General features: G+C 39.6%; 1 protein-coding gene across 1 annotated transcript in view; it reads right to left on the bottom strand.

Annotated features, from left to right (window-relative positions):
• SEMA3A (semaphorin 3A) overlaps positions 1-25,120 on the bottom strand; it is a 170,274-nt gene that overhangs the window by 49,185 nt on the left and 95,969 nt on the right. Inside the window, 2 exon segments of the mRNA XM_075144381.1 lie at positions 7,182-7,301; positions 17,795-17,888. Coding sequence (XP_075000482.1) covers positions 7,182-7,301; positions 17,795-17,888 — 214 coding nt within the window.

Below are 25,120 nucleotides of genomic sequence, written 5' to 3'. Positions count from 1 at the left end.
TCTCCAGTGGAAACAGTGCAGAAAGCACTCTGAGCTCCCCCATTGTTTTTGATCTTACATGCTCTATAAAGACAGTCAGAGTATGAATTGCAGCAAAGCATGCCTTCTAATCTACACTCCCAGCTATTATTTTTTGGTGTGGATAATAAGGCTGACCAAGCTAAAACCCATAAATGAGCCCACGGTTAACCATGTAATATACACATATCCTAGGTGAGGTGTTCCTGAACTAATTTGTATCCTAACTTCCCCAAGCATATTGTGGCTATAGCTCAGACCAATATGTTTACTGATGGAAGTCTTTTTGCTCCAGGTCATATTCTCTGGAGTGTCAGGACGTTCTCAAAATGTGTGGTCAAACCAGGGAAATGTCCTCTTCTGCTTCATCTTTCCTACCCGCTTTTTCCACTCCAGCCTCAAAACTTATCCTTTGGTACTTTTACCAATTTTTCATACCTAAACACAACAAAATCTCATCCACAACACTGAAATTTAATGAAGAAAATGACCTAATCCTAGACTATGGTGGGGAGAGGAGGAGAGAGACAGAGAGAGAGAGGATCTATTTCCTAGAAGGATTAAAATAATTTCCTTCAGGCCACTTGATGGGAGATTATAATTTTTCTGGTTATCTTTACCCACCATCTTCATGATCGCCCTCAAATCCAGAGGAACTGTAAAGCACATTCTCTAATTGCTACTTGGTTTTTGATTTCTGAATCAAATGCTATAAAGATACAGAGAGCATTTATCAGACAGGATGAGTCAACTGGTTCAAATACACAAGTATCTTCTGATCAAGTATTCAGCTGGACTTATGGCTTCCTGAGTTGTAACCATTTCAGGTCAGTAACAGTATAAATGTCAAGTAATACCATTAAGAAAGAAGTGATTATTTTGTGATTTCAGAAATTCTACATTTCTTCCAAGAGAAAAAGAACGGGTTGTAATAAAAATGTATAGAGAAAAGACTTGTTAGATTGCAATAAGAAAAACAATTTAAAATTCATATTCAATCTCTCAAATTTGGATCTAAGACTTAAGGGAGAAAAAAAACCCTGTAAATTGAGTTTGTATGCCATTCTGTTCACATTATTATGCCACCGTCACCATAGTTTCTGAGTACTTCCTAGCACTCTGTTAGGTGACATTAGCATTTGTCACACATGGAATTTATCACTGTGAAATTATTTATTACTATTCTTAGCAATGAAGATAATGGGAATGGGGGTGGGAGGGTGTATTGAGTGAGAAATGAGACATGCATATATGGACATGTTTTGTTCCTGCAAGGGTCGGAGTTGTTCATGCCTGTATAAGCAGTGGTAGGAAAGTGCGGGACTTGGTGCACACTACGGCCTGCATGATAGGAGATATCAGATGACTAATTTGGTTCAAATATAGAAATGCATATTTTAAATGCAAGAGATCCTTTCAGAGAAAAAAAAAAAAAAACAACAAACAAAAGGACAACAACAAAAAAACACACACAAAAAAATCCCCTCACTGTTTTCACTGGTAAGGTTGTTTAAGTATGCCCTTGTAAACTTATGGGAATGCAGACCTTCATGGGAAAGACTTCTTAGGCTACTCACTGCAGTCCCTTGTGATGTCAGCCAAGCATGTATATGACAACACATGAAATGTTATCTAAGTTCCTCTTAAAAGCAGCTAGGCTGCCTCACTGACTACTTCTATTGGGCAGCTTTTTCTAATTTCATTGCCCTGGTGGTTTAAGACTTCTAATTTGAAGACTAAATATATTCATATGCAGTTCATACCCTGTTTTTTTTTTTAAAGTCCTTTATTTAAATAGCTCTTTTCTTGCTGGAGATTTACTGTATTTGTAGCATCCATCACCTCCTTTCTCCAAGAATATCTCAGATGTACTTTATGAAATAATCCCCAGGTACTAGGGTGGATGTCTATGCTGGGTCCTGCCTATGCTGGCAGGTCAGCCATCTTCCACATCTGCTTACCTTTGGTGGCATGTATTTTAGTGCTTTCTCCATATCTGGACTGGGAATGTGTAGGAGGTGAGCTGGAAAGTGTGAAACTAGGAAGGCATTTAGGGACAAGGGAGTGGCACAGAAGAGGGGGACATCAGTGGATATGTATAGGTGGGAATAGGGTTTGGTGTGGATGACCAAAGACAAATTATAGATTTTGGATGCAGCAATGAACACATCCAGCTCTCAGCAAGAGTAGTTGCAAGAGAACAATTATTCATTTCTAAACATCTTGACACATTTAATACTTTTTTATTAGAGAGGTAAAAATCCTATAAACTAGCTAAAATCTTGTCTTTCTTTTGCCATACATTCCTCTTCTGTGCAATACATATATATTCAAAATGATGTGTGTATGTGGCCAGTGCTGGGACATCCTACAAACAACATAAAGTGATGGCTAAAGTTCTGTATGAATGCCAGGAGAGTATCAAGTCCACGTTTCCTGCCTTGGAGCCTGTGAAATTTAAGAGGGCATTTTCTTTTTTATTGAACAGTCGCTCAGCTTCTATAATTCTCAGCTGTTTATGTAGCCGTAAAGTAAAGATTACCAAGGACAATAACCCCAGGGGACTAAGCACAGCTACTACCCCACTTTAAAAATTAAGCCATGGAAAGTATGCTAAAATAATATCATAGAGCTGGCTTAAACCCATAAAAAGCAAGGAAATTCCAAGCCAAGGCTGGAAATCCAGACTGACAGTCTCTCTTAACCCGAGGTCTAGTAATGAGGGTGAGCGAGGCCAGTATTCCCTCACTTTTCTGGGGTGCAAACCAGATTCACAGTACTACCTTAATGCAGCTTTTGTGATTTAATTTCCTTTCAAATCTTCTGCAGCCCAACTCTGTTTTGCTTTTAAAATAAATGTTTATGGTTATTCATTTTACAAAATGTTAACAATTTAAGGCCAGATCCCCTGTGCTCAAGTCTGGGAAGATGAGAGTGGCTCCAAGCTTTCCTTCCACTCCCCTAATCTTCAGCTTGAAAACTGCCTTCAGTACATTGCTTTTGCATTGCTTAGCATTTGCTTTGGTACACTGCACTGCCATTTCTGCCTTCTTGCCTCCAGCCATGCCCTCAGCCCCTCCATGAATGCTGCCGCGGATGGTGTACAGCAAACGCTGCGTGTAGTTCATCGGGGAACTCCCTGGTACCAGGGGAAGCTGTTCCGACCTGCTCGGGCCTCCTACTCATCTTTTTTTATTGCTGAAGCAGTTCGTAGAAGCAGGACCTGATTTACGTTTTCTTAAAATAACACTAGCTTCTGATGGCTCTGAACTGTAAGAGGCAATGGCACATTTAAAGGAAAACATGGGTTTTGCCTATAGGCAAGACTCTAAGATGTATGTGTAACATTAAAACCATTGCTACTTATAGTAAAGCTGGACAGGAGATGTTTTTCAATTTCAAGATTTTTTTTTTTCTGAGAGTTCAAAACTGTTCTTGACCTTCGCTGGGACCAACTAAGACTGTCAAAGCTTTTCGTGCAGTGAAACCCCATACACTTAGCAGGGGGGTCAATAATGTCCAGGGTGAGCATGCACATGGCTTGTAACAAAGTACATGATTCAGTCTGGGGTATTGAACTGCAGCTTTTCATATCCAAGATGACTTCCCTGAGCACCAACATATTTTACTGTGTTTTTGCAAATGCCTCCGTGTCACATCTGGCCAACTCTGCATCAATAATTAAATATACACTGCTACAGTGACTGATGTATGGTCCCCTACCTTCTAGATGAATGCCCCAACTACATGGCTATAGAATCAGTCTCCCTTGCTTTATTTGGCTTGGTGACTGTTTAATTATTTATACAAAATGAAATGTCTTTAGAAGCCTGTGAGTATTTAATACCTTTAAAAGACTTAAAAAGTCTTTAAGAGCTGCTGGTCAGCACCTTCCCTTGGGCCGGGCACAGTTCAAAGCTCTCTTCTCAGCAACATTTAACTTCTTACGAAAGGTGGAACATCTCCAAAAAGTGACTGTGTGATCTCATAGAATCATGGAACCATAGAATCCCAGGTTGGAAAGGACCTCAAGGATCATCTGGTCCAACCTGTCTTGGCAAAAGCACCCTGTCCAGCTGAATCTTAAAAGCGTCCAAGGTTGAGGAATCCACCACTTCCCTGGGGAGATTATTCCAATGGCTGATTGTTCTCATTGTGAAAAAGGAACTCTGTATTCATACTTAAATCCAAAAAACTAATCGCTCTGTGCAGTGTTGTCCTAATTTTATGCCAGTTCAGGATGATATTTAAACTCTAGGAAAAGTTTGCAAGCTCTTAATGTCTTCTCCTCTCCATTTTTGGTACCAAATGGCTGTTTTTTCCCCACCCTGTCAGCTCTGACCTTAGCCTTGGTATGGGAAAAGCAGTTTCAAGTTCCTGCTCTGAATGAAGTAAAGTTTAGCAAGGACTTATAACTGGATGTCTCACCGTCTAGCTATTAAACTCCAAGGGGATGAGGATTTCTCTTTGTGAGTTTGATCAGAACGGCTGTTCTTACCCAGATTTTAGTATATGTCCATTAGAACACTGGTTTTTAACCTGAAGCTGAGCACACTGCAGAAAGCAACTAGAAAAGCAAACCCACCACTACATAGCAATCCATGCCTTTACTAAAAAATGCATAAAGCTCTGCAAACATAAGGTTCAAAACTAGTTTATACAGATCTTTAAGAAAGTAAAGTACACCTCATCCTTCAATAAGAGCTTATTTCATTAAAAGTATATCCACTTTAAATACATGCAAACACAAAGCTTCTTTTACAATTTATTTAAAAGATCCAAATGACAAAAGAAAAAAAAAATAATCAAAGGACTGGCATGCCTGCAGAGTTTCAAACTCCAACAATCATAATTTTTGGATTTCCCTGTTAGATGCTTAAATTAGGAATGCTGTGTGGAAAGGCTGCCAGGACCTTATCACTGGGAAATTAAAGTCAAGTCTTAGAGCCTTTAATAGGAACGTTGTAGTGCAGATTTTAAGCCAACCTCTCCCTATTAGGAATGTAAACTTATTAAATTGCAATGGAGAGATAGATTTCAAAAATGTACTTAAGGATCATTCTCTATTAAATTATAGACAGTTATAAGAATAATTTCTAAAGGCCTTAGTTTGATTGTTACCTGTTTTTAAATTAGCTTGAAATTTTCCATACAGGAATATGTGTAAAAACTACACATAGAATTGAAATTCATCTTCACCCTGTGCTACAATAAATGCTGCCTTTCTACTTTTATGCTCATTTTGGATGATACTTTAATTCTAGAGAGCTTGAGGTTCGTCAGCTCTTTATGTGCAACAGTCTTCTCCTCCCCATCTTGAGCACAAAGCAGTTGTGGTTTCTGCACCCTGTCAGATGTAACCTTAGTGCTAATTTGGGAAAAGTTCTCACATTTAGTGCTGAAAGACTGATAACCGAATCCACAAAGGAATGACACATTTTCAGCGATGAAGTACAGGGGCTGTGGACAATGGCTGTGCTTTCCCACTGCATAAATTCTCCTGACTCAGCTGTCATTGTGCAAATCTACTGCACAAAAGCAGATTTTGCTTGCATGATTGGACTTTATGTCATCATGACTATCATAACAGAAGTGGGTGTTGTGTTATCTTTAACACATTATTACTCTACCAGGTACCAAGATAGATGGATATGTCTGTAACCCTTGTACTTTACTATCTATTGAAGTCCAGAAATCTTGTCTATTATTACAATAAAATAAACCAATGAACAATATTTCTGGGTTACTGGGCAAGCACGGGCTGCAGGACTGAAACGTGATAGACCTGAATCTGTCCTCACAATAGTCCATATGAATTATGACAAAACTAAATTTAACAGGACAAAAATCAGATTCATACAACTTGTCATATTAAAATAGAGATTCATACAACTCGTCATATACACATTTATCTGATACATATATCGAATGCATATATCATATACAGTTGTTTATCCAACCTGCAATAGCACTTTGTGGTTTTAATTATGAGTCAGTGATTGGTTTTGTTATGGATTGTATATACAGCTAATATGATAACCAGTACGATACTAGAAGTTCCTGACTAGCCAATAAGAAACTGTGTTGTTAAAACATAGTCTGCTCTTACACATTAAAAATTTGCGTGAACAGTTTGCACTAAATTGCAAAACCACATAAGAAAACGTGGACCTCAGCACAGACATAAATAATGTGGCTAGGAGTGAAAAATATCTAAGAACAAAATACTTTGTGAATTCAAAATCAGGAGTGCAGATGCAAGCAGCATGTACAGCAAAAGTGGCTAGTCAACTCTTCAAAAATTAAAATATAAATTAACTCAGAGTAACTACAGTTAGCATTACTGGCTCACTTAAATCAAATGTCAGCTTTTTCAAATGATGAATTCTCATTTCCAAAATGCTCATATCCTTGTACAGCTAAAGCCAAGTGTAATTCCATTTAAGTTATTGGAACTTTGACTTCAGTAGAACTTGGATAGAATACTCGGATGCATTTTAAAGTATTTTGGTACATGAAGCCAAAACCAAATTTTCTCTGAAACCATCCCCCTCTCCCCATACACACAAACAACCAACTACAGGCCTGATTAGTAATATCCATACAATAATGTAAGCTATTTTCCCTTGTTAAACTATTGAACATTTTGAAACCCAATAGTTTGCAATACCCAGGATGCTTTTCACTTTTTCCAAACTATTGACAACTCTGGCCTGCTCAGGAAGCTCTGTTGATTCACTTTCTGCTGGACTTTGGTGACCAGTGTCAGATTCCCTTCAATCCAGCCAAAAATTAAACCCTGTACAAGGCACAGTCCTACCCAAGGCTTTGTAGCTACTTTGTGTTGACGTGTGGCTGGTGCCTCCACAAGCCTTGAGCTTCAGTCCAACTTGCATCCTACAGCAATCTGCTCCTGTGGCACGACTGCATTAGCTGTAGTGTCTGTATATATTTTAAATTTAATCACACTCCACAAATCTCAACGTAATTAAAATGAAAATGCTTCTTTATAAATCACTTTTGATTAGTTTAACTGGTTTAAGACAAAATTCTGCTCCGAATAAAAGAAGGGTGTATATGTCACAGATGTTGCTGGAACGAAGCTGTGTGCTAGTCTTTAATGGCTAGATGAACTTATCTGGATAAATGTACATTTTACATACCATTTAGCCACCGGGAGTCATGCTGCTCTGTTCTGATAGGATGATGATGCCCCAGAGTTCGGAAAATGGCAAAGTCCCTGCCCATGAAGTCTGCCGCTGTGCCAGAGTACAGTTCTCCATCTGTGGGAAGACGTAATTGTAAGCAACATGTCTCAATTTTCCAGTCATGGTAAGTCAGAGAAAGCTGTCAGTCCTATGTTTATATTACGCTAATAGGGATAACGAGAAAATTACAAAGCAATAAGCCATATGCAATGTATTGTCATTGAAAATATGTAATTAGACTCACTTTCTCACTGCAGAGTTTAACTGTAACCTCTCTCAAATAAGCTGTATCTCCTGACTGCTAGTGCAGCCACTTTTCAAAAATATGTTTGGATTCTTAGGCTGGAATAATGACAGTTTGTACACCTATCCCTGGCAGGCAGTAGTATGCAGCCCCAAAAAAACCTACCTAACTGTGAAGTTACCCTGTTTTGAAAAGGAGTTTGGACTGGAGACCTCCAGAGGTTCCTCCCAACCTACTGGGTCTTTGTGACTCTGTGTTGGGAATTGGAGAGTCCAGCTTATTCACTCTCGGTTCAGAAAATCATCAAGTCCCTTGAATTTTTCATATAGAAACTGTCTTTTGGTTGATCTTCAGTTTTGTTTTGCTTTTTTTTTCCCCTGCTTTTTTTTCTGAGCAAGCAAATCCTCTGAAAACAGTATCTTCTACAGGAAAGACAGAACATGCCTTTCTCCTCGTGTCACCTTTGTAACTGTGATGTTGGCAAAGGGCAACAGCTAAGGGAAAGAATAAATGAGATCATTCCCTGCTACCTTGACCCCATGCATATCACAGTGAACAAGTGAATTAAAAATTGACCTGTGATACTTCAGCCCATAAATGGCACACACAGCCTATCTGGAGAAAAAACTCATAACATTAGAGTTCCAGAGTGCCCCTCCTCAGCCAGCTAGAAGTATCATGGAGGAGACAGAGAGAGACACAGTCTAAATTCAAAGGACCAGGTCAAGTTAAATATCTGCCAACTGGTAAAGAGAATAATAATAATAAGTACATAGCAATCAGACCCACAGAAAACAACCAGGGATCAAAGAACAATACATATCTTTCTGGCATTAATGTAGACCGTGTCCATGAAATTACCCTGAATTCAAATTGCTAAAAATGCATTTTTTAGGACTGTGCCCTTTTACACCCATGTGTGAAATGAGATACTCTACCCTATATTTTTAATGTGGAATTAAAAAGTATTATTCCTTCCAACTGCTATTTTCAAGCTACCCATCTTAAATGGGTCTTCTGTGAAAAAGACAAGTTTGAGGATAAAATAACTCTTTCTTTAAGCTAAGGTAATAAATTTTTCATGGTCATGATGAACTCTACCATATCCTCATTTTAAAACACCCTTTAGGAACAAGTTCATCATTTTCATGGCAATTTTAGATATTTCCATGGTGGGACAACCACGTCCAAGCATGCCTACTGGATATCACTGGCATCTTTTCCCCAGAACAGTGACACCATGAAATTACCAATTGAACCTACAGTGGCTCAGTACCATATGGTAGTCATGAAAGTCAGGAAGGGTGAAAACATGATAGCAGAAAGGCGTGGAATTGAATGAATTCACAGCAGAGATTAGAAGCAAATAGACCAGTCGTGCAGCAGGAGGTGTAATCAGAAGTGAAACAGAACAGCATATCATTAATTAACAATTTATCATTCCTCTATGTTATTTTCAACTTTTTTTAAAGGGGAGACAATCACTTAATTATAGTGATTATTATGTACAGGGTATGCAGCTGAGATTTTAAAGAACATAAAACCTTTTTGCTTCTGAAAAGGGCTTTGATGCTGTGCTTAACCTTTCTTTAACCTTATCTTCATTTTCTTGTCTTTCAGTCCCTAGTGAGTTTTGATAAATCAATATAAATCAAAGGGGCAAAGAAAAAACCAACAAGCCCTGTTTTGCCTTCTAGTTATCAACAGATCTAAAGGTCAATCAAGAAAGAAAAAAATTCTGTATTTAATACTACATTATTAAAATTAAAGCAAATATAACTCAAAAACTCATTAAAATCATATATTTGCAATATTTAGAATTGTAAGGGTTTTTGGCACCTCAACTTCTAACTCAATATATAAACACCACTGAAAGTAACATGTCTTCCAGGTTTGACTTAATTCAACCCAAGACTATATCATGCTGCTAGGCTCTTGTGGCTGGTATTTTTTTGTCAGTGGTGATAGTGTAAAGGTTTTGCCAATAATGGGCTTCAGCATGTTCTAAAGGAGAAAGAGTCTGTAGGAAACTAGCTGACCTTTCTTTGCTTTCTACTACAGCTCCTCCAAGTTTCAGTATACCTAGACCAGTGTCTGTAGTTTGAACTGATTTGCTGTAGACATGCAAATTTTGGCTTCTCTCAGACAGAAATACCAAGGGATACCATGTATTTTTGTAAGGCTTTAGATGATAATTTTTGCTAAATTCAGGGTGAGCCTCAAGTCATGTCCCAGATGTGCACATCCTTTGAGTTAGTACTATTCAAAAGCTATATGAGGATTTTGCCTCCTGTCTAGATAGAAGTACATTCATCTTTGTTTCCCTATGCAGACCTTCTTTTGGACTGAAATTTACTCATTGCTGGTCTAGAAAATGATTTTTTTATGTCATGGATAGCCTTCACTGTGCTATTTCCATTGTCAGTAGTTTTAAAAGCAGTTTTGATTAACTTTAAGGAGAAAGTGGAAATGAACAGTTTGAAAACTGGCAAACATTTCTCAAGGGGAAAGAATGAAGGAAAAAAGAAAAAAGTTGTCCCTTTGTATTTCTAGTCCAGCAGCATAAAGCAATAACTGTCCAGAACAAGCTGACAGCCCTCAGCTGTTTTCACAGGAAAAAGCTTTATGTTTGGGACACAAACCACTTTATTCTAAAGGAGCAGCATGTTGACATATGAATGCAAACAGAATTACATATATTGACTTTACTAAATAAAGAGGCAACAATTAAAGCTCATAGTAATGTTTTTTTGGGGGAGGAACCATTTCCCCACATATTGTACATAGGCAGCATGAATCTGTGAACACCTCCCCAGGCTCATTAAATCCAAAGATGTTAAAAACTAAGCAGTATACATTTATTTGCTGAATTGTTTCTATTCAGCTTTTAAAGAAGACTGCATTCTTAAAAAAAATATTTTTGGAGAGTACAGAAGTGTAAGCTTCCTTTTTGAAAGAAATAAGAAAGTTGAATGGATGGGGAATATAGGTAAAACCAAGCCTTGAATGCCCTGATTGCTCTCACTGATAAAAGGGTTCCCAAATGAAATCTGCTATTCTTGGTTAGTAGGTTTATTCACTAAAGTTAAGATTTTCAGACATACATAGTAGTGGATTGACTTCATTCCTTTTAAAGTCAACAACTAAATCTTCCCAGAAGGTAGAATAAACTCTAAAATCCTGAACCTCATATGTATTTAGTAGCTAATTTCTAATAAATAGGATAGCAAAGCTCTTCCTTGGTGAGAAGCCACTGTGTTTTGGATCACATTGATCCATATTTGAGACTATTAAGACACCTAAACTGATTTAAAAAATAACAATAATTTTTTAAAAATTGTGGTGGTGTTTTTTTTGTTGTTTTTTTTTTTTTTTTTTTTTTTAAATCAGTGATATACAAGAACATAAATAGCTTTGAGGATTCTGGATCATCAGAGCTTTTGAAAATCCCAACGGGTCATTTCCTAAAGAGCAACTGACTGACAATAGGACAATGCTGTCTCCTTCTCTGACTTTTTTTCAACTACCCCAATACAATTGCTTTAGACTTATACATTCAGTGACAATTTTCTCCTGTGATTACATTCTGCTGCCTCTCATTTTCCTCCTGCCCTGGAATACACACTAGTGGTGCCCAGGGACTGGTTAGTCTCTACATTTTCATGCACTAGCCCACTCAAATGGAGATTGTTTAGTTAGTAGCACATAGATGGGAATGGCTGAATAATGTCTTACATTACTATGAACTAGTTATATCATGTTCCCAGCTGGCGTTTACTTTAGAGTAGAGTAGAAATAACTACCTTTAATGAACAACTCTTAAAAAAATAATGAAAAATATTTGCAGGTGGATGGAACAAGGAATGTATACTGGAAAAATATTGGAACAATTTAATAATGATGAACTGTTTGTTTTGGTTTGGTTTTTTGGTGTTTTTTTCAAATATTATTGATTTTTTTTTTTTAGGAGAGAGGGAAAACTGAAGATCTTTTTTACACTTATAAGTGTTTCTTTCAGCTGAAATATAAAATAAGAATCCTTTAATAGCACTAATGGTTATTAAAGATCTTAAGTTACTTTTTGCAAATTAACCTTGGTGTTTTGCCCAAATTCCAGCTTGGGTAAATACATTTCACTTACCTAAGATTTACCTTCTAGTTATGGAGTCAAGAACATACTCTTCTTCCACAGTTTGCAAAATCTCTGCTTAGTGTTTCTGATGAATAACAGGTTATTTTTCCCTCCTGTATTTAACCATATAAATTACTCTTACTTCTCAGCCTTCTTTTATCTTCCTGATAGTTACATTTTGTTACTAATGATAACATTGCATTTTAATGAGTGCTGGGTAATTGTTTTACACAGTTGCTCTCTTAAGATAAACTATGGTTGTTTGTGAGGACAAATACTTCTGGCACACGAGGGGCCAGGAGTAGCTGAGCTATCATTCAGCTCAGGAGAACGGAAGAAGCAGTCCACCCATGTTCTTCTTGGTGTGAGGCATTTCTGGTCAAGAGGCTCCTCTGGCCTTCATAGACCTATTCACTGCTTCACTCCAGTGCTACCTACTTCAGAGAGCAGCTGGACCAAACTTCTCCATGCAGTCATTGCTTGGCCAGTCCATTCCCTGTTCCTCACCTATTTTGGGGGGAGGAAATTATTTTGCCTTGGGTCATCACTTTACCATAAAATTTATGCTTTTTTTGGCAAAGATAAGAGTAAGTCATTGTGAACCAGTGGTGAATCTGGTGTACACTTTCTGAAATATCAGGGGAACCCCTGCAGTAAAGGACTGAAGTAAATCCAACATTATAATCAGTTACACAATATGACTGTGAGGTAGCTATGAGCAGGCAGAGAAGAAAGGGTGTTCGTGCTCAGGATGCAGGAATGTTAATTTTAGCTGCACTCTGAGTTTTGTATAAGTCACTGAAGTAGAAATTAGTCACTGGCTTTGAATGTTGAATTCGCGCCATTTTCTATAGTGCTAATACACCCATGGCTGTAATTGAAGCCTGAGTCAAAACAAAATATTATGCTCAGTCTACTGTTTATTAGGAGGAAAAATACATGGAGTGAAAATTATAGTGATAGGGAGTGGGCTCAAGAAAGCAAAGATGTTTTAAAGACATGAAATCTAAACCAAGGGAAATAAGATAATCATATTTGTGCTGGACTGAGTGAAAAAAAAAAAAAGGAATGTGAAAAGCTAGACACTGTTGACTTTGTGCAGTTGCATACCGGGTATACCATGTAATACTGGCTTGTCATCATTCTCTTTCTTTATTGTGTATTAAAGTAAATAGTAAAGCCATTCCCTTGAGAGTAGCTGTGCCACAAATTCAAGTCGCTCCAGGCACTAATTTATACACTGGCCTTTTACACACACTTTTTTTTTTCCTTTCTGTTTGTACAGGGTACAAGTTGGAGCAAGATGTGGAGGTCTTTCTTGTTTTTCCTGTTAAAAAGCGCGTGTCCCCAGGGTAGCTCATCACCTGTGATCATTAGGGGCTTCGAAGATCAGGAAACGAGGCACATCAAGACTAAATTTTTGTAGCTGTCTATTTTGAATAGCTTCATTTTTAAATGTAATGTAAATATAATAAAGGTAGCTGGTAGGCAAGACCATAGACTAGCAATATGGACAAAGTCCTGGAGAAGACAGTGTTATCTAGCTATGTGTCATTTCCCAAAGACTTCTGAGATAAGAGAATCTGCAATCTTCTGAAACTATTGTTGTCCCTTGGATTTGAAGTTGTAATAAATTGCCAGAAAGTTACATGTTAAGGACAAAGTGGCTACACCTGGGCAGAGTTGTTCTGAAAGAAGAATCTAATTTGTTTCACTCTTAATTTCTTCTTACAAAACATCTTTTTGCCTTTTTCATAAAGGAGCAGGAAGAACAATGAACACAATTCAATTAGATAAGTTAAATCAATTAGATAAATTCAATCAATTGGATTAGTTCAATTAGATTAACACAGTCCAGGTGCTCTATACTTACATATTCCATTCAATTAAGTATTACTAACTCAAAAATACTTAATTTATTGAAATCTCTCTGTTCTGGCCAGGAGTTTAATTGTATTCACTTCAGATAGTTCTCTTCAGCTGAAACATCATCTTAAGGCCTAGACCTGTGAACACTTGTGATTCTCCCACTCACATGTAGATACAATTCGGTGATAGACCTTCCTTGGCAGCAAAACTGATGTAAGAAATTACTTATTCCTGCTTTCATTTTGCTCTCAGCTGTACTGGTGCAACCGTCGGTGAGGCTAGCCTGTAAACTGGATGATTGAAGTACTTCTAGAGTCACCTAGCTCTGGGGAGGAGAAACACTTTGCAGGATCAAGGTCTTACAGAGGTATAAAGCGGCTCTTGTGATAATTGATTCTTGATTTACACACACCTTGTTTCTCAACACACCTGGGTCAACAGCCAAAAACTCCCCCACCAGCACACACAGAAGGAAGCGGGGCCAGTAATGCAGAAGAATGGACAGTTGGAACGGCAAGGACCAGGAGGCGGAAGAGACTTCCCCCGAAGCCTGAGGTGCCTTTGCAGAACCGGTTCGCTGCCCTGCAGACTGAAGAGGAAAGACCCTCCGTACGCTGGAGCCGAGTAAGGCAGCCCGATCTGCCCCCTGTATAACAAACAGCGCATCTAAGAAAAGGTGATGGGTGACAGTAGTAGGCGAATCTCTTCTGAGAGGTATGGAGGCACCCATCTACTGACCTGACGCACTCTCTAGAGAGGTGTGCTGCTTACCAGAGGCTTGTATCAGGGATGTCACCAAGAGACTACCAAGCCTCGTACAATCCACTGACTATTATCTGCTGCTGTTGTTTCACGTGGGCACCAGTGATACAGCCAGGAGCAGTCTAAGAAGTATCAAGAAGGATTACAGAGCCCTGGGAGCGACGGTAAGGGACTCTGGAGCACGGGTATTTTTTTCATCAATCCTGCCGGTCAAAGGGAAAGGGTTTGAAAGGGCCAGTCGAACCTGGCGAATCAACTGGTGCCACAGCCAGGAGTTCGACTACTAGACCATGGGACTCGCTTTGAGAAACCTGGTCTACTGGGGGCTGATGAGGTCCAACTGTCAGAGAAGGGGAAGGGCATCTTCGGTCATAGGCTTGCCAAGCTGAAGAGGGCTTTAAACTAAAGTTGCCAGGGGAGGGAGACCTCAATCCATCCCACTCCTACTAGTTTGTTGCCAGAGCTAGCAAGAGCTGCCCAGAGCCTAGAGAAGGATCACAGGTCAGCAGGAGAGCACCTGAAAAGCAGTAAGTCAGCTTCATCAGGGGCCCAACTCAAATGCCTCTATGCAAATGCACGTAGCATGGGGAATAAACAAGAGAAGTTAGAGATGTGCACACGCCTGCAGGGCTATGATCTTATTGGCATCATGGAGATGTGGTGGGATGGCTCTTATGACTGGAATGTTGGGATGGAGGGATATAGGCTCTTTAGGAAGGACAGGCAGGGAAGACGAGGAGGGGGTGTCACCCTCTATGTCAATGACCAGCTGGAGTGCATGGAGCTCCACCTGGGGATGGATGAGGAGCTGATCGAGAGCTTATGGGTCAGGATTAAAGGGAGGGCAGGGACAGGTGACATTACGGTGGGGGTCTGCTACAGGCCACCCAACCAGGAAGACCGAGCAGATGAGGCCCTCTATAGACAGATAGGAGCAGCCTCACATTCACAAGCCCTGGTCCTCATGGGGGACTTCAACCACCCCGATATCTGTTGGAGGGACAACACAGCAGGGCATAAGCAATCCGGGAGGTTCCTGGAATGCGTCGATGATAACTTCCTTCTCCAAGTGGTAGAGGAGCCAACAAGGAGAGGTGCTGTGCTGGACCTTGTTCTCACCAACAAGGAGAGGCTGGTGGGGAATGTGAAGCTCAAGGGCAGCCTCGGCTGCAGTGACCATGAAATGGTGGAGTTCAAGATCCTTAGGGCAGTGAGGAGGGTGCACAGAAAGCTCACTAGCCTCGGCTTCAGGAGAGCAGACTTTGGCCTCTTCATGGATCTGCTTGGTAGAGTGCCATGGGACAAAGCCCTGGAGGGAAGAGGGGCCCAAGAAAGCTGGTTAATATTCAAGGATCACCTCCTCCAAGCTCAGGAGCGACGCATCCCAACAAAGAAGAAGTCAGGCAAAAATGCCAAGAGGCCTGCATAAAAAAGAAGCCTACAGAGGGTGGAAGCAAGGACAGATAGCCTGGAAAGAATACAGAGAAATTGTCCGAGCAGCCAGGGATCAGGTTAGGAAAGCTAAAGCCCTGATAGAATTAAATCTGGCCAGGGATTTCAAAGGCAACAAGAAAAGCTTCTGTAGGTACATCAGTGACAAAAGCAAGACTAGGGAAAATGTGGGCCCTCTCCGGATGAAACGGGAGATCTGGTTATCTGGGATATGAGAAGGCTGAGGTACTCAATGACTTTTCTGCCTCAGTCTTCACCGGCAAGTGCTCAACCCTCACCACCCAAGCCGCAGAAGGCAAAAGCAGGGACTGGGAGAATGAAGAGCCGCCCACTGTAGGAGAAGATCAGGTTCGAGACCATCTAAGGAACCAGATGGTGCACAAGTCCATGGGACCCGATGAGATCCATCCACGGGTCCTGAGGGAACTGGCGGATGAAGTTGCTAAGCCACTATCCATCATATTTGAGAAGTCATGGCAGTCCAGTGAAGTTCCCACTGACTGGAAAAGGGGAAATATAATCTCTATTTTTAAAAACGGAAAAAAGGAAGACCTAGGGAACTACAGGCCGGTCAGTCTCACCTGTGTGCCTGGCAAGATTATGGAGCAGATCCTCCTGGAAATTATGCTAACGCACATGGAAAATAAGAAGATGATTAGTGACAGCCAACATGGCTTCACTAAGGGCAAATCATGCCTGACAAATCTGGTGGCCTTCTACGACAGGGTTACAGTGTTGGTGGATAAGGGAAGAGCAACTGACATCATCTACCTGGACTTGTGCAAAGCATTTGACACTGTCCTGCATGACATCCTTGTCTCTAAATCGGAGAGACATGGATTTGACGATGGACCACTTGATAGATAAGGAATTGGCTGGATGGTCACACTCAAAGAGTTGCGGTCAATGGCTTGATGTCCAACTGGAGACCAGTGACGAGTGGCATTCCTCAGGGGTCGGTATTGGGACCTGCACTGTTTAACATCTTTGTCAGCGACGTGGACAGTGGGATTGAGTGCACCCTCAGAAAGTTTGCCAACGACACCAAGCTGTGTGTTGCAGTCAACACGCTGGAGGGAAGGGATGCCATCCAGAGGGACCCTGACAGGCTTGAGAGGTGGGCCCATGAGAACATCATGAAGTTCAACAAGGCCAAGTGGAAGGTCCTTCACCTGGGTTGGGGCAATCCCAAGCACAAATACAGGCTGGGCGGAGAATGGATTGAGAGCAGCCCTGAGGAGAAGGACTTGAGGGTGTTTGTTGATGAGAAGCTCAACATGACCAGCCAATGAGCGCTCGCAGCCCAGAAAGCCAACCATATCCTGGGCTGCATCAAAAGAAGCGTGACCAGCAGGTTGAGGGAGGTGATACTGCCCCTCCACTCTGCTCTTGTGAGACCCCACCTGGAGTACTGCGTTCAGCTCTGGGGCCCCCAACATAAGAAGGACATGGACCTGTTGGAGTGAGCCCAGAGGAGGGCCACGAAAATGATCAGAGGGCTGGAGCCCTTGAAGAAAGGCTGAGAGAGTTGGGGTTGTTCAGCCTGGAGAAGAGAAGGCTCCAGGAAGACCTTATAGCAACCTTCCAGTACCTGAAGGGAGCCTACAAGAAACTTGGAGAGGGACTTTTTACAAAGGCGTGTAGTGATAGGACAAGGAGTAATGGCTTTAAACTGAAGAAGAGTAGATTTAGATTAGATATAAGGAAGAAATTCTTCATTATGAGGGTGGTGAGGCACTGGAACAGGTTGCCCAGAGAAGTTGTGCATGCCTCATCCCTGGAAGTGTTCAAGGCCAGGTTGGACTGGACTTTGAGCAACCTGGTCTAGTGGAAGGTGTCCTTGCCCATGGCAGGAGGGTTGGAACTAGGTGATCTTTAAGGTCCCTTCCAACCCAAACCATTCTATGATTCTATGATAATTATGCTCCTTATTTAATGTATATTCAACTTCAAACTCTATTAAAAATGAAACCAGAATGACTTTAGCCTGGAAATAAAATTCGTAAAAACAAAGCCCTGCCATAGCTGCTGCAAGGAGAAAAAAAGCAGAAAACTGGTAATTATTTACAGTGAATGCACGTCTCATTGAACTTGTATTGTGGCACCTACCTACTAAAAGAGAAGCTGTCAGCAGTTTAGGATCATAAGGGCTTTTCCCTCGGCCATTTTCAAAATGTGAATCTTCCATTCTAAAAATGTTGTCCTGTGGGGTGAAAAAAAAGAAAGAAAAAGCAACATTATTTGATGAAAGAACGCTAAAAAAAAGTTGAACTAAACAGAGTGCAGTATATATGATTCATACTGGGTTTTGTGGCTTCAGGGAAGTTAAATTACTCTAGATGAGGATCTGGCAAAAGTGCCCACCTTCTAATCAGTATTGTGCTGAAGGCTAGGCAAAAGCACAAATACACATGCACAGCTTGTGTGTCATCTATTCTACTTCAGATATAATTTGCATAGCTTCATTGAATTGTTTCTGCTTTCACTGAGAATATGTGTGAGTAATAGTAACTGAAGAAGCTGGAATTTGAAACTTTTGTCTGAAAAAAGACAAAACCTATTTTTCACTGACTCTACTTTTCTGAAATATTCTGCAAGTGTAGATTAGTGCATAATACAATGCTAAATTCTGCTTTTCCTAATTTGAGTATTTAGTGACTTATTGTTTCATGCGTCCTCAAATTCAATTTTAACTGCATCAGGAGAGCTTTTTTTTTTTATTTTTCAGTACTATGCAACAAAACTTTTAAAATATACAGGCTGAGAGCAAAGCATACGGGGATATAAACCAAAATTAAAAAGGGCCTCTGCCGATACCAACCAAATCAAAGTTGGTAAATCCAAAGCAATGGGCTTTTCAATACATTTAATTACTTTAATTTTAACTGGGGGACCAAATCTGCCAATCAATTTGAATAGTGTGTTTATCTTACATTTTGCACTGAGGGTAAAACCAGAAGAATAGATGTTTTTTGCACAGTAGACTTCTACATGGACAGAAGACTTGGGGAGGCCACACCGAAAACTGAAATTTCCATTTCCCACCTCCACTGTGGTTAATTGTGCATTGACACCTAACTTAGTCAAGGAGCCCCAAAGCTGGGACAACCCCTACCCTTAACAGTTTCTCTGGTTACTTAGGCTTTTGTACCCAGTTCTCAGTTGCTTATACCTAAAAATTCTCTATGAGGTAGATGCTGAAGGACTTCCTTTAACCAATATTTGCAGGACCAAGTAGCTTAGCTGTAATAGGAACTACAGCTTGATACAGCCTCTTTTTTTCTGACCGACTAATCAGAGATCAGTCATCTGTTTTAAGAAAATAAACAAAAAATAAATATCAGCATATATGTCTAAAGCATATGTGTTGATAGTAGAAAGCAACTAAGAAGATGTTACAGTATTTTCTCCTATTTATTTTATAACAGATTAGCTCTTTACCTTGATTCTAAAGCACTTAGTGCTTCTATGGACTATCTCAAGCCCCCCTTTCTTATTCTCAACATCCCTTTCCAAACACAGAATCATAATGCTGCTGGCTGGAAGGGCTCTCTAGATATCATTAAGTCCAGGAGGACTTGAAAGAAGACTATTGTCAATGCAGGGTATGGTCAGTTTTGGTTTTATCTTGCCAAGTCACGAAAACCTCCAGGAATGAAAATTTTATAACCTTTCTGGGCAACTTCCATTGCCGTCTTAGTGAAGAATTTTTTTTCTAAACTGAACCTTCCAAGGAACAGCTTGTGACTTTTTGTCCTTATTATATCATCTGCAATGATGGCAAAGATGCAAATAGATGGCAAAAGCATCCATCATAACTACCTTTCAAGCAGTTATAGGCTGTTCCTAAGCTGCCTGTTCAGCTTCATTCTCCAGACTAAGTCTCAGGCTAGAATTTCATGAAAGCTTAACTAGCGTGTAAACTCTAGAGTCTTACACTGTCGTGTGCTCGCAAGTAAAAGTCTCAAAATTGTGCACAATACTTTCACCCTCAAGGGCAATGCTCCAGTGCTTAGTGCTGGAGACTTGGCACTCCACAGTGCTGTGGAGGATGCAAAAAAAAATCAACAACTCAAATTTTGTTCAGCAATTGCTTTGGTAATGTTTTTTTAATGTGAAGATCATTCAGGCAAATAGCTGATGTCTTTATCATGAGCAGTGAATTCAAGTATTTGGAAGCAGCGCTCTTCCTGGCACCCTGCCTTCCCTGTTTTGCTTGTCCATACTGAATCCAGGCATGGGCCAGGCTACTGAGCAAACATACTTCCAAATGGTATTATTTTAAACCTATTGAGTTCCATATTTCTTTAAGTGGGTCACAGCCTATAGTTTTTATTACAGACTTGTTTAATTACATCATGCAAGCATATATCTCTGTGTGTGTATTACATATTGTCAAAGGAACATCAAAAGGACTTCACATTTCACTCCATTTACTAGAGAAAAAGATGAAGGGAAAATGGACTGTTAGCAGAATGGTCTATCTGGAGGGGCTTACTGCACAGTAAAACAAAAAATTTGGACACAACTTCGTGAAGTTTGATTCCAGAATTCAAGCTCAATCTCCTAAGGCATATTCTTGTAGATGTAGCCTGCCTGATTATGTTTATACAGTCATCCCATATCTATAATATCTTGCACAGTATTAAATGTCTATTTCCCTTTGTCTTTTTTTCCATTTCTTAATAGTCCAGACACATTCCTTGTTTCTATCCAATTTTCTGACTTTGCTCCTTCTAAACAGAAATGAATAAATAATGAATAAGAAAACTGTTTTTGAAATTCTGCTGTAGGGTCCATATCTAGATCTTGCACAATAAATAAAAGCGGTAAATTGAGGAGAGTGCTAGACCTCAACCTCAATAATAGAAAATGGCACTAATGCTACAAGCCATTATTGAAAAATGTTATTATCAATATACGTTTTCTTGGGATTTCTTCTTAGTAGATGATAATTGCTCAACCTGCACACCAATGGATATTTGATAAGGCTATAAAGTCAGTGGCATGACAGTTAAAACAGAATATATTCCCAAGATAATCCCGTGTGTCATTATAAGACAAATAGGAAACAGATGTGGAAAGTGATTTGGTGTAGAAAGGATCTGACTTTTTACTGTATTCTTCTGCTTTATGTCACTGTAACTCTACTGATATTGGTGTGTAGCAGGCAAGAAAGAGAGGAGAACTGGGTCAACACAAGTCAGAGATGATCTACCCTTCTTTTTGTCTTTGTGGAATAAAACATTTGGAATAGAAGACATGACAGGGAAATCCCATGGCATTTTCATATTTCAGTTAAAATGCAATGTATAGACATGTACTATATGTTTCCAAATGTCTAGGCAAGTAATAATGACAATAAATACATCACTGTTAAGTGCCAAATAAATGTATCATGGTTAGTCTGAGGCCCCAAGGAGTTTTGATAAACATGCTATAGGAAGTCTAACCTGTCACAAATAAGGCAACTTGCCCAAATAGGGTTTTGGGTGCTGAAGTTAAACTACCTCTATCTACAAACCAACAATAAATACAGGCAACAAAGGAATAAACTCTTTTCTATGTACTTCCCCACCCCAATTTTAAAAGCCTAGAAAGCAATATGGCTAATGATAGGTACTTGATCATACTAGTCACTTGTCTGTGACATTTGCACCCAAATTCTGCCCTGAGATGCCATAAGAGCAAGAGATGAGATGAGGGTAAAATTTCATCTCTTCATTTTTTATAAAAGGTGTGCTTGATTGTTTTCCAGAGAGTTAGCCTCTGCGTCAAACTGGAAACTCAGGTTATGCTGCTGGTGTTATAAGTCCTGTCCACCTAAATTACACCTGAAAACCTGTGTGGAGGCAGCAGAGGGAGTGAGGGCAGCTCTTGGGTAATGACTCAGGGCCAAAATCAGTCTGCCTGGAGCTACCAAACACCAAGGCTCTGTTCGGAGGCTTAGGGGGACATTGGACTGTATGAGTGTGGCCTTCTCTTGCACAGTACAGCCAAGAGCTTTTAGCTGGGAAGAATGCACATTATTTGCTCTCAGAAAAAATTCTGATCAGTTTACAATTTTGCTGCCTCTTGGGTTTTACAGTTAACTGAATGCAAAGAATGATACTGCAGTGAGTCAGCAAATACCTTAGCCATAAACGGCAAGAAAAACTGTGTATTCACCAAATGCTCATTGTTTCAAAGTTTTGTGAGGGCTATTATATCATCAAAGACAGGAATTCGTGACAAAGCAAGCTTGCCAGGCTGGAGGAAATTCTCTAGAAATACAAAAAGAAAAAAAAAGATATTCAAAGAAAGGCCTTTGTAACTCAACGAGTCCAATTTATTGTCCAAAACCTTCTTTAGTTGCACTGGCAGCCCAAAAAGACATTACAATGTACCTCAAACGTCTTTAAAGATCCTCATAGCTAAAAGCCTTGCTGTAGCATGTTTTATTTAGTTGGTGCTGGGTTATTAAACTCTAGGTTTATATCTCATTGATGCTTCTCTATAATCCATAATGAAACACTGAAAATGAAGATTATTGAGGTCTTGAAATTCCACAAACTCATAATGACAACAACTGACTGCAAGCTGAAGTTACAGTCACACGACTGCTGGCTCATGGTGTGGCATGAATTGTTTCACCTAAGTAAATGCTTTGAGGCATGTTTTCCTGTAGCATATAGTGTGGTAGATGGCAAGACTCAGCCAGAAAGAACTACAGTTCAGTCATGGAAATGAACATAAAAGTTTCTGTGATTCCCATTCTTTGGACCGATGATTGGCCATTTCAAGGCTCTAGAGATTCACTTTCAAATGGCTGAAATATGGCTGAAATAATGCCCCATATCATGATACAGAGTGGTGACAAGACATTGCTATTTGACAAGATTTATTTTGTATCTTGCTATTGGATAGCTTCTGTCAGCCAGTGTACCAATACAATATAATGTTATATATAAATATAAACATATATATACCAACTGTATACCCACATATATATATATGTGTGTATATAACTGGTATGATAACTTTTTAAACCATTTTTGTATCTCTGTCAGCAGCTAGCCCATCCAGAAGTGTCTCAACAAAACAAGAAGAAGAAAGATGAAAGCATACACTAGTTGGTTTTGGTAAAAAAAAAAATTTAAAAAAATCTTCTTTCCCAGTTTAGTACTCTTTCTGGCTTGTGAGAAAATGTGTGGTTAGTGGGGAAGAGCTAACCTAGCAGAATGGACAGCAGTGACTGCTAAGTTTCAGGATGATTTTTTTCCTGAAACTTTTCTGGCAATTCACACAGAAACTGTCCCAGAATTGCAGAGCCTAACACAGCGAAACCGCTGCCGGTCAATAATGAATCAACGCAGTGCAAGTAATTGAAATGAAGAGGCTGTGTTGATGGAGTGTGTACAGCTACTAAGAAGGTGTTACTGGTTTAAATTATAAAGCATGGAAGACATAGAGAGGTTTGACAACAGTGATGCTCCCCAGCTGTTCAACTGCAATTGAAGGAACTCATATCCTCACTCTTGTAACCCCCAAACCATAAAGAGAAAGGAGCACATCTCCAGGGTATGTTCCAGATATTCCTGGCTAGCTGATCTCCACAACAAGCTGCTGAACAATAACATGGGATGGTCCAGAAACATTCAAGATGCCAAGAGCCTTAGGAACTAACACATCCTTTGTTTAATAAAAAAGGTAGGGTTGGCCACAGCTGTGAGCTTTATTGGTACTAACATTTCCCTTGCTGTTCTTGCAAACTCTTGTGCTACCATGAAGCATTTTATAAGACAAATAGATTATGGGGTGGGGGACACAAAAAACACCCCAAAACCCCAGAAAAAATAACCCTAAAAGATGGCCAGAGAGGAGTGCCTGGAGTATGGCATTGCACTGGGAAGGAGTATCCATTTGGAGGACTTTAAGGCCAATGGTAATGTCTCCTAATTGAGTCTGAAGTTGCTGGCATTGAAATATTGTGTTCTCTGTATTATTATTCGGCGTTGGCGATATAACAAAATCGGATTTGGATTGAGTATGAGGAGAATGTTGAATGTTACATTTGCTGCCCTAGTCACAGTCAGCAGAAAGCAACAGGTTTCTCTGACTGATGAGTCAGACCAACTCAGAACGGCAGTTCCCAAGGGCAAGACCTCTCTTCATTGACCGTAGAGAAAGCTTCATATGAATTTAGGTCTGAGCTAAGAGTCTTTCTGAAATGAACACTGCTGAGGCAGCTGATTGGAGACACCTGACTTTGAAAACAGACACTGATGGTTTCGCTATTTGGGTTTTTTCCTTTTTTTTTCTTTTTTTTTTTTTTTTTCTCCAATATAATAATTTCAGTGAATTTTTGATTTTCCTCTTGCCCAATACAACTTTCTGTGCACACATTTTATGACTATATCAAGGAAATTTCACAGAGTCTTTTAAGTACATTTCACTCTATGAGAAATGTTTTATTTATGAATTGTGTTACTTTTCAAGAATAATTTTAAGTGGAACAACTGTGCAGGATATGGCTACGTTGTTATTGTTATTATATTTCCTCTTTCACACTTAATCTATTGAGTCATGAAAACTGTTAAATATGAGGACTTTGGTTTCAGGTTTGGGAATCATGTTGTTATGGAACTTTTAATAAGAAACTTTTATTAAAGTCATCCCCATGGAATGCTTGATTTTTAAAAAAGTGCAAGTGCAAATAAATATAATGTGAGAAATTATGCAAAAAATACAAATATTAAAACAAATGTAAATGTTGAGGCAAGTGGTAACCATTGGGGAAATAGGTGAAAAGTGATTGAAGCAATAATGCAACTGTTTTAAATCATTAATTATTAAAAAAAAAAAGAAAAAAAGAAAAAAGAAAATAAATACATACAATGGGCTTCCGATTTTTAGTGTTCAGTATCCATAGCTATAGAGTTTTTACCTGCACACATCTGGGGGATACTGGGCTCTGGAACACCTTTATTATGTTTTGTTTTTCGAACTTGAAGATTAGCAGAATTGAGTTATCGGAAACCAGTTTTAAAACCCTGTGGGAAATCATGCTAAGGGACAGATCTTTAGTTAAATGCTGTTCCCAAGGAAAGGTCTTCAGCTTCTGTAGGACCTGGAACTGAAACTCTCTTGGGCTGCTGTGCTAAAGGGGACGGAGAAGGAACTCTATTGAAAAGCGTTTACCTGCAAAACTGATCATGAGCTCCTAAGAAGGTCTGCCCACCTCTCTGTGCCTGCCCTCAGGCAGCTTGCCCAGCTTCCTGATCACTGCAAGACCTCACAAACAGTCTCTGCATTAATCTGTGTCCTCTTTTTCAGACCCAGGAAATAATCTTTCCACTGAGCCACTCTACTGAAAATCTTATTTTTGAAGTTGAGATTAAAGAGCTGTTGAGATGTCATCCAGCTCCATGCTTCATTCTGTAGATTAAAGAAAAC

This window comes from Calonectris borealis, chromosome 1 (assembly GCF_964195595.1).
Source record: "Calonectris borealis chromosome 1, bCalBor7.hap1.2, whole genome shotgun sequence".
Classification (NCBI taxonomy): Eukaryota; Metazoa; Chordata; class Aves; order Procellariiformes; family Procellariidae; genus Calonectris; species Calonectris borealis.
The sequence above is the reverse complement of the archived record's forward strand: the minus strand, read 5'-3'. Positions and strand labels throughout refer to the sequence as shown.